Below are 12,312 nucleotides of genomic sequence, written 5' to 3' on the forward strand. Positions count from 1 at the left end.
TTAAACTTTTGTGTAAATCATAAAAAATGAAAACTTTTTTTAAACGCTGGCGGGGAAAGAGTTAAAGGCTTTTAACATATGAAGAGTTGAGATGCAAAACCTTCTAAGTGCATCTGACATGTTTTATTGTAAATGAGCATTTTTATCAGTCCCTTAATGGATTCTGTCAACAAACCTGTATTTCTGAATGACGTGAGGCCGGGATTTAGCAGATTTTAAGCAGAAGTATTTTATGAACGTATAGTACATGCCGAGAGCTTGTAATATATACAGGTTTTTACATCTGAGCTTCTCATATCTTCAACTCTGAAAACTGTTCATAAAAATATTAATGTTAAAGGGACACTCCATTTTTTTGTAAAAAAAATGCTCATTTTCCAGCCCCCCTAGAGTTAAACATTTGATTTTTACCGTTTTGGAATCCATTCAGGTAATCTCCGGGTCTGGCGCTATCACTTTTAGCATAGCTTAGCACAATCCATTGAATCCGATGAGACCAATTAGCATCACACTCACATAACCAAAGAGTTTCAATATTTTTCCTATTTAAAACTTGACTCTTCTGTAGTTACATCGTGTACTAAGACTGACAGAAAATTATGCAGATATGGCTAGGACTATATTCTCATTCTGCCGTAATAATCAAGGACTTTGCTGCTGTAACATGGCTGCAGGAGGCGCAATGATATTACGTAGCATCCGAAAATAGTCCCATTAGTAACTTTCAATAGCAGGGGACTATTTTTAGGCGCTGCGTAATATCATTGTGCCCGCTGCTGCCATGTTACAGCAGCAAAGTCCTTGATTATTATGCCAGAATGAGAGTATAGTTCCTAGCCATATCTGCCTAGAAAATCACAACTTTTAATTTTCAGTCGGTCTTATTACACAATGTAACTACAGAAGAGTCGAGTTTTAAATAGGAAAAATATCAAAACTCCTCTTCGGTTATTTTTTAATGGTCTAATCAGATTCAATGGATTGTGCTAAGCTATGTTAAAAGTGCTAGCGCCAGATCCGGAGATCAGCTGAATGGATTCCAAAACGGTAAGAATCAAATGTTTAACTTTAGGGGAGCTGGAAAATGAGCATTTTTTTTTTTGAAAAAGTGGAGTGTTGCTTTAATGTTTATATTAATACAAAAAGTGCAACAATGACAGCAAATGCCAGTGTCTAGAAGACAATAGCAGACCACGACATACAATATAAAGTGATCAAAATCTCAGAACGAATATAATCCAGTTTCAGCACAAATGTAAAGACTATAAGAAACAAAGTAATGCAACTTCTAAATATACCTTTGCTGCAGAAAGCCAATAAAGGGGGCAACTCCTGTCCCAGGGCCCACCATCACTATGGGAACAGAGGGGTCAGCAGGCAAATGAAAGGTACTGCTGGGACGAGGTCTCACGTATACCTGCACATGACATTTAGAGGCAATCAATTCTAAGCGGTGATGGGATTACTAAAGTACCTGTAATGCCAAACTTATGACATCTGCAGTACTGTGCAAAAGTCTAAGGCCACCATGTCACCATTAGATGAGTGGCTTTTGCATTTGTATAGTGACTCTCTTTATTAAAATACTACCTGAAATAACAGAAAATTTGTATGCAGAATAAAAAAAACTGACTAAAATTGTAAGTGTCACCTGCAGGACCTCTAAAACCTAAATTAAATGAAAACCAAAATTTCTAATTCTTATCTAATAACTTCAGTCTCCTAAAAATTGTTCAAAATGTGCCAAGAGAGGTCACACTAAATACTGACTTTTACCTAAAGAAACCATTTTGTTTTGAAAATTTTTTTTCACATGTTGTGTACTTATTTCCTATATTTTCTGTTTGTATCTTTGCTAAAACAACAAAGCTGGTGGTAGCCTAAGACTTTTGAACAATACTGTATGTAGTTACACTGCAAAAAATGATTTTCAAGAAAAAAAAATTGCACCTTTTTCATCCAAGAAAAATTCAAGAAAAATTTGCTTACCCCATTCGCAGATTTTTTTGCTTGCTCTATGAAATTGTCAAGAAAATAATTCGTACTATTTTTGTCTTGTTTTCAGTAAAAATATCTAAAAATTCTTAAATTAAGTTGCTTTCTCTTGATGAGCACAACGGCCCAAGAAAATAAATCTAGTTTTAAACCAAAAATATCAAATTTAAGTGAATTTGTGCAAAAAAATCTTGAACATTTTCCTTAAACACTACATTCAAGAAAAAAGATAGAAAAATTTGCTTACCCCATTGGCAGATTTTTTTGCTTGTTTTAAGCACAAATTCACTTAAATTTGATATTTTTCGTCTAAAAACTAGACTTATTTTCTTGGGTTGTTTTGCTGATCAAGAAAAAGCATCTTAATTTAAGAATTTCTTGATATTTTTACTGAAAAGAAGACAAAAATACTAAGAAAATGTTTTCTTGAAAATATTTTTTTGCAGTGTATACAATGAAAAAATGACTTTCTTAGTTTTTTGTCTTGTTTTTTTTAATCAAGATGTATTTTCTTGATGAGCAAATGACCTAAGAAAATAAATCAATTTTTTAGACAAAACATATGAAATTTAAGCAAATTTGTGCTTAAAACAAGCAAAAGAAATTTGTTCTTAAATTTACTTAATACAAGAAAAATTTAGCAAAAAATGTCTTATTCCATTGGCAGATTTTATTGCTCGTTTTAAGTCCAAATTCGCTTAAATTTTATATGTTTTGTCTAAAAACTTGACTTATTTTCTTAGGTAATTTGCTCATCAAGAAAATACATCTTGATTAGAGAATTCTAGATATTTCTACTGAAAACAAGACAAACATACTAAGTAAGAAAGTATAATTGCAGTATAACAAACCCAATACCATACATTTTAGTAGATTTTTAGTAGATACCAATAGCTTTAATTCTAGTGCACCTGCTCCAGAGCTTATTTCTCCTTTTACCTCAAACAAACAACCCGATTTAAACCAAACCTCCGGGGAGCCCGAAAAGCTCATTTTAAGGTGTACAGGACTGTTAATGCGTAATGCCTACGGGTGCTAACCTTCGGTGGGGCGGAAGTGTCAAGACACTCTGAAGCTGGTAGCGTCCCAGTGGGAGCCAAGATTGAAGAGACACGATCAGCCAGCCAGCCCGTGCACAACCCCGTCCTCGCTGAATGCTCTGGACACGCGGGGAACTCCACAACATTGAACACGAAATGAACTTTCCCAGGATGCTGAAGGCTAGAGCTGAGAAACGAGACAAAAACCTTAAGTGCTAACAATCCTGAGCCGGCCCTGTACATGAGCATGCTTTTGGACCTCATTAGCTTTCAACTAATGGCCTGCCTGCGTCTGGCCCCTGGGGACCCCTGCTGACCGGACTTTAATATTTCAGAGCCCTAATGCATCTGTGTATTCGAAAATTCGACGAGCGTCAACACATTCAGCGTCAGACATTAGTCCAGACGCTAGATCACTTACTCGCCAAAGGAGACGGGCAGAAAACAAATAAAAGCGGTTTGAAAAGGCACGTCCAATCTTTGACTTTGATCACAACAAATGAAGCCTCATCAGGATAACACGGCAAATTCATCTCTGCCTGTAATGGGCTTTGCAACATCAAAGGAGGATGGAGACAGAAATAATGACCTAAAACCTGGAAATGTCTCTTGCTTTCATTTTTAACTCCAAATATAAAACACAGGTGTTTCAAACAAGGTCTTCTTACCTGGCAGCCGAATAGGCTCTGGACTGAAGCTTTGGTAAGTGCTCTGTAATGAAGTAGAGGAGAGATCAGAGATAAAATGTCATTGTGACCTCGAGTCTATTCAACTGTGTCTTCTTTGTCTCTTTTAGCGTGCCCTCTCTCGTAATGCCACCTAAAACTACAGAGCAAGCAAAGGCCAATTTAGAATAGCTCAATACCTAACACAACGTTTCATTTTAACTGTTTGAAGGGCAGCCTTAATGTTAAAGGGAGAGTACACCTTGACATTGCTTGGTCCTTAAAGGAAAACACCACCATTTTTCTATATTTTACTATGTCCTTACCTCAACTTAGACGAAGTAATACATCCCTATCTTTTTTCAATGCGTGCACTTAATCTTTGTACAGCACTTCGTAAATGTGTTAGCATTTAGCCTAGCCCCATTCATTCCTTAGGATCCAAACAAGGATGAATTTAGAAGCCACCAACCACTTTCATATTTTCCCTTTATAAAGACTGTTACCGTGGATTCACACCAGCTGCGTTTGAGGCGTCAAATTCGCGTCTACCACGTCTAGTTTGCTGCTTGAACATGTTGAGTTTACTCGTTTCATTCGCGCATGAAATTATAGTCATCGAAACATTCACGCGGAAATTCCTGTCATGGGAGGGGCTTATGCGACTCCGCTCGCATCCAGTAATCACCTCACTACTAGAGCAAGCTCCTGATTGGTTAACGCGGCACGTTTTTCCACCAAAGTTCACATTTTTCAACTCGCACGTTAGCTGCAGCAACGCTCAATTCGCGCCATTCTCGTGTGTAGTTTGCGCGAATGGTGCGAATTGAGCTTTGCTGCGGCTAACGTGCAAGTTGAAAATGTGAACTTTGAACTAGACGCGCGAATGAGGCGGAATTGTGTGTACCGTGCAGCGCTAAACTTCTTATTCGTGCCACGAGACCTCCAGAGGGGCGTCAACGCGTCTTCACATTGACTTAACATTGAAATCACTCGCGCTTCACGCCTCTATCGCGGCTGGTGTGAATGCAGCATTACATGAGTTGGCACAAAATAAAACGTGGCTACTCCCCATCTTAAACTTCCGTCAATATTACTGGGCCCGAGGTCGAAGTGCTGCAAACTAAGTGCTCTTCCTCCATACAATATAGTCCTAATTTTTATCCACTTAAAAAATTGCCACGTTTTATTTTGTGCCACAATACTTACTTGTGTAGCTACTTATGTAACTTTAAAATCAGGAAAACATGAAAGCGTTTGGTGGCTTCTAAATTCATCCCTGTTTGGATCCTAAGGAATGAATGGGGCTAGGCTAAATGCTAACACATTCACGACGCGCTGTACAAAAATTAAGTGCACGCATTGAAAAAAGATAGGTATGTATTCATTTGACTAAGTTGAGGTAAGAACATAGTAAAATATCGAAAAATTGTGGTGGTTTCCTTTAAAAGGATAGCTCACCGAAAAATGAAAATTCTGTCACCGTTTACTCACACTTAAGTTGTTTCAAACCTGTATAAATGTCTGTGTTTTGTTGAACACATATCAGATCATTATGAAAAATTTTAATAACCAAACAGATCTGGGGCACCATTGACTTCCATAGTATTATTTTTTTCATACTATGGAAGTCAATGGTGCCCCAGATCTGCTTGGTTATAAACATTTTGGTTATAAACATTCTTCAAAATTTCTTTGTGTTTAGCAAAACAAAGAAATGTATACAAGTTTGGAACAACTTGAAAGTGAGTACACAATGAAAGAATTAAAATTTTTCTGTTAACTATAAACAGTTTCATTGGACACATTTGCGGTGTCGCGGTTATGCACCTGAACCGAAGTGAACCTCAACTCTGTATTTATTTATTTATTGGCCTGGCTAGTGGCTAACCAGATCTTTGATGCAAAACTTTGTTGAAAATAAAATGTTTTGATTTGCTAAAGACGAGGGGCATGGATCACAACTGTGCGGTGAGGTTTGGAAGCCAGGCAAGAATTCAAGGACCTGTAGCTAACATTGCATACATTAAGTAATGTTAACTCAGTGTAATATTGATATGCGTTAGATATGATATATGAACGAAGGTAATTTACTTGCCATTTATTGCACTTGTTATCAAAAATAAAGTACTGTAAAATTACTCCGTTGTTATTGATTCTATGAGAAAGTTTACAGGAAGTTGTGTTAAGTCCACAAAAGCCATTTGTTTATGTTGTTGCAGCTGAAACCGTCTATACCTTTAAGAACGAAGTAATAATTTTTCATGTTTTGATTAATGTTCAAAATGCTTTTTGGTATCACATAAAACATATGGACGCGTTATTTGGTGCTTTGTGCTTTTTTCTGGAGCTTGAGAGTCCCCGGTCACGTTTCTTCAAGCGCAAATAAATTGTTCACAATTCACCTTTATCAGTCAACGACTGCCAAGCCCTACCATCTCTACAATGATGAATCTATTTCAAACACACCATATGTGGACGCTGAAGGTCCTCAATGGTATCAATTAATTACAATCATACATTTGATATAATGAGCAGCTGCTGCAATTAAATCTGCTCTTCAGCTCAAACAAATGCATTAAAGCGCCAATAGGGTATTGATGGCAAAAATGCTTGTTCTTCGGTATCTAGAAAGTACTTTCTAAGAAAGTCTGAGGATGTAATTCTTTGACTGATTGCAATGACCTTACTGTCAGAAGAACACACCAGCGCAGAGCGACTTTTATGAATAAAATGAATGTGCTGTCAAACTCCGCTGAGGCAGCATATCTCTGTCGATTTGCAGCGTGGAAGATCGCCATGTTAATCCTTAATTCGCTAAAGAAGCAGTTATATTTGCATGTTTAAAACTTTAGTATACGCATTTAATATAACAATCATTGAGGGGCAGAATAAATCAGCTTGGGTCATCGGATTATGATTACCTTGCAGTATCTGATGCATTAATAATTTCAAGCTATACCAGCTGTTCCTCAAAATAAGTGAGACAGCATTTCTTTCACCCTAGGAAAAGAAACTGAGGGACAATTTTACATTTCGCAGCTGAGGCTTGTAGGACAAAAAATATCCTTAACATACTCTTTTTTGGAAAACTCAATGTCAAGGATACCTACCAACCAAATACGATTAATTTACCCTGCCAAAGTGTCAATATATCTGAATTGTCTGCATTGTACTGTATTGTAAGAGTCTAATTTGATATAGATTATGATTCAATATCCACGTGCAGTATTATTTTGTAATGAAATAAAGCTGGAGATGGACATGTGATCTGATGTTGTGTTACTGCCACCTAGTGATGGCAGTACTATAAACACTTCCAAACTTTAGACACATTACTGTGCAAAGCAAAAGAGAAAAAGATTTGATGGTAAGTGGGGTCCCCTGCTGGTAAATGCTGGTACTACACCACAAAGAATTCTCTAAAAAAGGGATAGGTTGCCCAAAAATGAAAATTCTGTCATTATTTACTAACCATCATGTTGTTACTAACCTGAATGATGAAGTCATTTTGAAACCAAACAGTTTTTGAGCATTTTTGACTTCCATTATATTTTTCTACTATTGCAGTCAATGGTGCTTTTGCTTCCTGCTTGATTACAAATATCTTCCTTGGTGTTCAGCAAAACAAAGACATTTAATACAGGATTGGAACAACTTGAGAATTAGTAAATAATGATAGAATTTTCGTTTTTGGGTGAACACAAAGTTTTTCGTTTTTGTTTTTTTTAAAGGAGGGGTGTGCGATTTTTGAAAAACACTTTGGAAAAGGAAGTCGGGCCGAGTACCAAATCATACTTGTAGGCAATCAGCAGTAAGGGGTGTGTCTACTAACCGACATTGTTGCGTATGTGTGGGGCGGGTCTATCAAAAGAAGGTCCAGATTCTATTAGGGTAGGGGCGTGTTTGTTTAGGTGATTTTAAATGTCAACATTGGCTTTCAAAGATTGTGCACCCGCCTTTAATAATAACAAATACATTTTTGCAATTCAGTAATAATTTTACTTATTTACACACAATAATATATGTTATATTAATGCTCAATGCATTTAAGGACTTTAGGTTATACATACAGGGTTCCCACACCTTAGTTAACTTTAAATTCAAGGACATTTCAAGGACTTTCCAGGTCCAATAGCCTCAAATTCAAGGACTAAATATGGGGCACATTTCAAGTGAGAGCAAGGTTACATCATGTAACCTTTTAAGATACACTGTTACAATTCCCTTTTGAGGGAACTGCGGTGACACTTTGGGAATGCCTCCAAGGGTAAGTGCGTCTGAATGTGTATATCAAATTCAATCAATGGTGAGGCTTAACGACAAAGACAGAGTGACGCGGGAGCCAGCAAGTATATCGCTAATTCGCTATCTAAAAATATTGCCAAAGACGGTGTTACAGGGACGCAGGAAGTATGGCAAGGGGGACGCGGCGTCTCGTTCCCTTCTCAGGGAACAACAGTTACATACGAGACGTTTTCATGTGTCAAACACAACTATGCAAAAAAGCATTTTGGTGTGAATCAACATTCGCATAGAGAAGATATAAACATTTAAAGCGAACAGATTAGCATGTGTGCTTAATGAGTCTAGAATTTTATGATATTACCCTACACTACACAAGGAATAATATGGATTTTTTTTGTCCTGCTTTTCATGTTTTTGTGGTACCATAAGCCCATCAGCATTATTATTATAATGACATAATTTTCCTGCAGTTTCACACTATTAGTCACATGACACACCCGCATCAAAACATATTTATTTAAAGATAAAAAAAATGTCAAACTGCACAAGTATGAAACATTTTAATCCCCAGTTAACTCAAATTAGATTTTTTTTACTGTTTTAATGAAAAGTTTTTACTGACCAAAGAGGAGGTTAAGGGGAGGTAGGCAGGACGGAAAGATTCTGAGGAGATCCAACACACATAAATTGGCGTCCCTAACAAAACCGTTGTAGTCCGCGGAGCCTTGTTTGCTGCATAACTCCAGAAGCCTTCGTTTCTCTGAACTGTCCTGAGTGACGTCTGCCAACGCCCGGATAAACGCCTGCAAACATGAGACAACGGCTTAAATGGACTGTCCGGGGATTTCAGACTGTCGTCCCCAGAAATCCAAATAAACAAATACACTATAAGCGCTGTTATGTTCAGAAATGTACAGACAGCAACTATATTAAATAGGGTAAACAACGTGGATTTACCTTTTTTGGAACGCTCCTTATCTCCACACACCAGGTAAGAATAAACTGCAGAGAGGTTCCCTGAGGGATGTGAAGTGGAACCTTTGCTGCTGTAAAATAAAAACAACCTCTTTGCCTTTCTGTGTTGTTTAGTCTTAATCTTTTGCTTTCTAAATCTAATTCCCTGGTTGTCTTACCTTTCTTACTGGTGTTTTCAAGCAGGTGAATCTGAACGGCATAATTGTTTTGTGTCTGTAGCCCCAATCTCAAAAGCAACTCTTCAACTTCACTCGCTCTATTCGGGCAGAGAACATCAAAGGAGTCCCCAGGCTGGTAAGCCATGTTCTGCTCCTGAAGTGACCCAATTTATTGTTACTCTTACACAGAAAACACAACACAGATTTTGTTTTACATTCCTATTTGACTTAGGGCTGTTACAATTATTAAATAATCGTCTCATCGCGATTGTTTGACCTCATCACAATAATTTTAGATCACCGCAATGATTGCATATCTCTCTAAAAAACACAAGGGGGAGCTGCAGCACCTGTATAAACGAGACAGTATCAGATGGCGCTCCTTGACTGACATTGTAATGCAATACATTGCAAAGCCATTTAATAGAGTGGAAAACAGCATTTAAAGTAATGCTGCAAAACTTTGATAAGCAGTATGAATTGCCAGCAGCAATTCCAAATTTAGATGCTATTCTTAAGGATCTGTAAGGAATAGATTTTTTTGCAGCCACTACAAACATGGGGTCCAGTATCAATATGACCTTAGTAGGATTGGCTACTATTTAAAGGTGCAGTGTGTCATTTTTAGAATGATCTCTTGACAGAAATGCAAAATAATACACAAAACTATATTATCATGGGTGTATAAAGACCTTTCATAATGAACCGTTATGTGTTAATTGCCTTAGAATGAGACGTTTTTATCTACATACACAGAGGGTCCCCTTACATGGAAGCCACCATTTTGGGCCGCCATGTTTCTACAGAAGCCCTTAACAGACAAACTTTTTTACTAAGGTGTCTCCAACGATGACATGTTTGTCCGGTGGTGGCTACCGTAGATTCTCTATGCATTTCAAAAGCAAGAGGTGAGCAGTGGACTGAGCCGTTGGTTGCAATTCACAACCTCACCACTAGATGCCGCTAAAATGTACACACTGCACCTTTAAGGCCTGTTCTGGTATAGTCAGTTTATTTTGATTGCATTTTTATTTTCTGGTATTTTTCAGTTACACTTCATTGTGTTTATTTCTCATGAAGAATTTTTAGTTTTTGAAAGATTTATACATTAAATAATTACTTTTTAAATATGTGTTATGTGTATTCATATTTACTGCCAGGTAAGACAGCCCTAATATGACTAAACCAAAATGAAATCTTTGATGCATAACTGTTCATTATTTTGTGTTTTACATTTCTGCATCGCCAAGCCTGAAAAGTATTTTTTCGAAAAAACGTGGACTTACGGAAACATCAAGTTCCAGTAAAATGGCAGTTTTTACTGAATCATCTCGAGTTAACTGAACTGCTTTTGAAACAGGCACTTCATGATACCCTTCTTTATCAGCTGGGACCATCTCCTTAAAAAATAGAAAGAGAAAAACTGAGTATTTTAACAAGCAGACTCCAAACTGCAGAATTCAATGCAACATCTGCTCATGTTTCATGAAACAGGACCAGTATATTTAGGTTTAAAAACTTGTACCTCTTCCACTGATTGGTTCTCCAAAAGGACCTCCAGATATGAAGGGGGCAGTGCAGGAACATTAAGAACTGACTCTGACAATGGTGCTACTGAATGTTTCAGAGATGCAACCAAAGGGATGAGAGTCTCTGTTTGACTGCAGTCTGGTGTACTTTCTTTAGGCAAGTCTGTTTCACTCAGCTTTAAAAGATGAAGATCGACCTCTAGATTTGAACTATTATTTTCCTGGCTGGATGGATTTTTTAAAGAACTGTCACTGTGGGCAGCACCCTGTTGATCTGCGGTGGACATATTGGCAAATGTTTTTTTCAGAGCTTCCCAAAGTCCCTCAATCCAAGGATCAACCACTACTTCAAGTCTGCAGAGACACGAATTTGACAGGACAATAAATCAGAGAACAGACCGCAGATCATCTCTATTATTTATAGTTTGGTGCTCACCCAGTGCCGTCATCTGCGTGCCCAGTGGCATAGAAATGTTTGGCACCAAGTTGCTGCAGACGTCTGTCAATAGTCTTTCCACAGTTGCAGAAATTTGCGTAGTTTGTGTCTCCTAAAGCTGCATGAATAAAAGCACGTAAAATTGCTTTAGGGTCAAAGGTGGAGCTTTGACTTACCATCATGGTTATACAACAATAAGCCATTTTAACTCACCTAAAAGTGCATAACACAGATTGGCAAAGCTGTCATGTGGCAGTGATTTATTCTTAATCTTTCTCACAAACTTCTGAGCTGTGTCTGGAGGGTCACCATCACCGGTTGTGGAAACCACAAAAACTATTGGACGAGTTTCACTGTCAACGTTGTACTGTGGATATATGGGCATAAAGTCAAGTCAACACAATAAATCAAAGCTATTGATTACATCATGCCAATCTGACATGCTGAAATGGGATAAAAAACAACTATTGGCTGATTCCAATATATGCCAATGTAATAGCTCACTTATTTTAACCTATGCCATTAAAAATATCAAATTTAATCATTTTAAATTAATAAAGTTCTAAAAACACTTACATTAAGGTCAGTTTACAGATATTATATAATCTTGTTTTCACAATATTCAGATGATTTTAAGTTAATTAAAAATTAGCTGATAAATATAGGCGACAGATATATTTAGTTTGTTTGCATTTAACATGACAATATACCTTTTTCACATTGCTCAGACAAAATATATCAGCTGTAAATCCATGTTCAGTCGCTTGTTCACAAATCTCTTCAGCTATGGATTGAGCCTGACCGCGCTGAGATCCGTACAGTATCAAGAACCGATTGGTCACTTCACACGGCATATTATGAATGCTAAAACAAAGTTAATGTCCATACAACATAAAGACAAAATGATTTAACACGTGAATGGTTTAAAACATGATTACTTTCAAGTAACTTTTTCGAATGAGGCGTGTTACAAAAGCGTTACCGTGATCTTGCAAATGACAGCCGCTTCTTTTGCCTGCAAACATATTGAATAACACTTCTTTGGCATGCTTTAACAAGCATGTACTACCGGGTACTGTGTAAATGCAGACTTGCATGTGGACCTGTCAAATAAGCGAGCTTTAAACGTTAAGCCTCCACCAATCTATTTTTGGTGGTCTATCTGTATGAGTTATAAATCTGTGACCGAAATCGCGCTGAGTAGTGGTGTTATCGCGAGAGTGGAATAAACCATTAACGTTGTTTCTGTTTAAAAGTGTACAAAGT

The 12,312-nt window shown here is 37.3% G+C and overlaps 1 protein-coding gene across 1 annotated transcript in view; it reads right to left on the reverse strand.

The window, feature by feature from the left end:
- The window catches only part of mtrr (5-methyltetrahydrofolate-homocysteine methyltransferase reductase), a 29,435-nt gene extending 17,249 nt beyond the window's left edge, over positions 1–12,186 (reverse strand). The window contains exons 1-12 of the mRNA XM_055183074.2: positions 12,029–12,186; positions 11,757–11,910; positions 11,260–11,413; positions 11,047–11,164; positions 10,607–10,964; positions 10,368–10,481; positions 9,082–9,235; positions 8,906–8,994; positions 8,571–8,751; positions 3,704–3,746; positions 3,036–3,222; positions 1,299–1,417 (exon numbers count right to left, since the gene is read on the reverse strand). Of these exons, the coding sequence (XP_055039049.2) occupies positions 1,299–1,417; positions 3,036–3,222; positions 3,704–3,746; positions 8,571–8,751; positions 8,906–8,994; positions 9,082–9,235; positions 10,368–10,481; positions 10,607–10,964; positions 11,047–11,164; positions 11,260–11,413; positions 11,757–11,910; positions 12,029–12,108 (1,751 nt within the window). The 5' untranslated portion in view covers positions 12,109–12,186. The remainder of the gene's footprint in view (positions 1–1,298; positions 1,418–3,035; positions 3,223–3,703; positions 3,747–8,570; positions 8,752–8,905; positions 8,995–9,081; positions 9,236–10,367; positions 10,482–10,606; positions 10,965–11,046; positions 11,165–11,259; positions 11,414–11,756; positions 11,911–12,028) is intronic.
- Positions 12,187–12,312: the final 126 nt, after the last annotated feature.

Source organism: Misgurnus anguillicaudatus, chromosome 25, assembly GCF_027580225.2.
Source record: "Misgurnus anguillicaudatus chromosome 25, ASM2758022v2, whole genome shotgun sequence".
Classification (NCBI taxonomy): domain Eukaryota; kingdom Metazoa; phylum Chordata; class Actinopteri; order Cypriniformes; family Cobitidae; genus Misgurnus; species Misgurnus anguillicaudatus.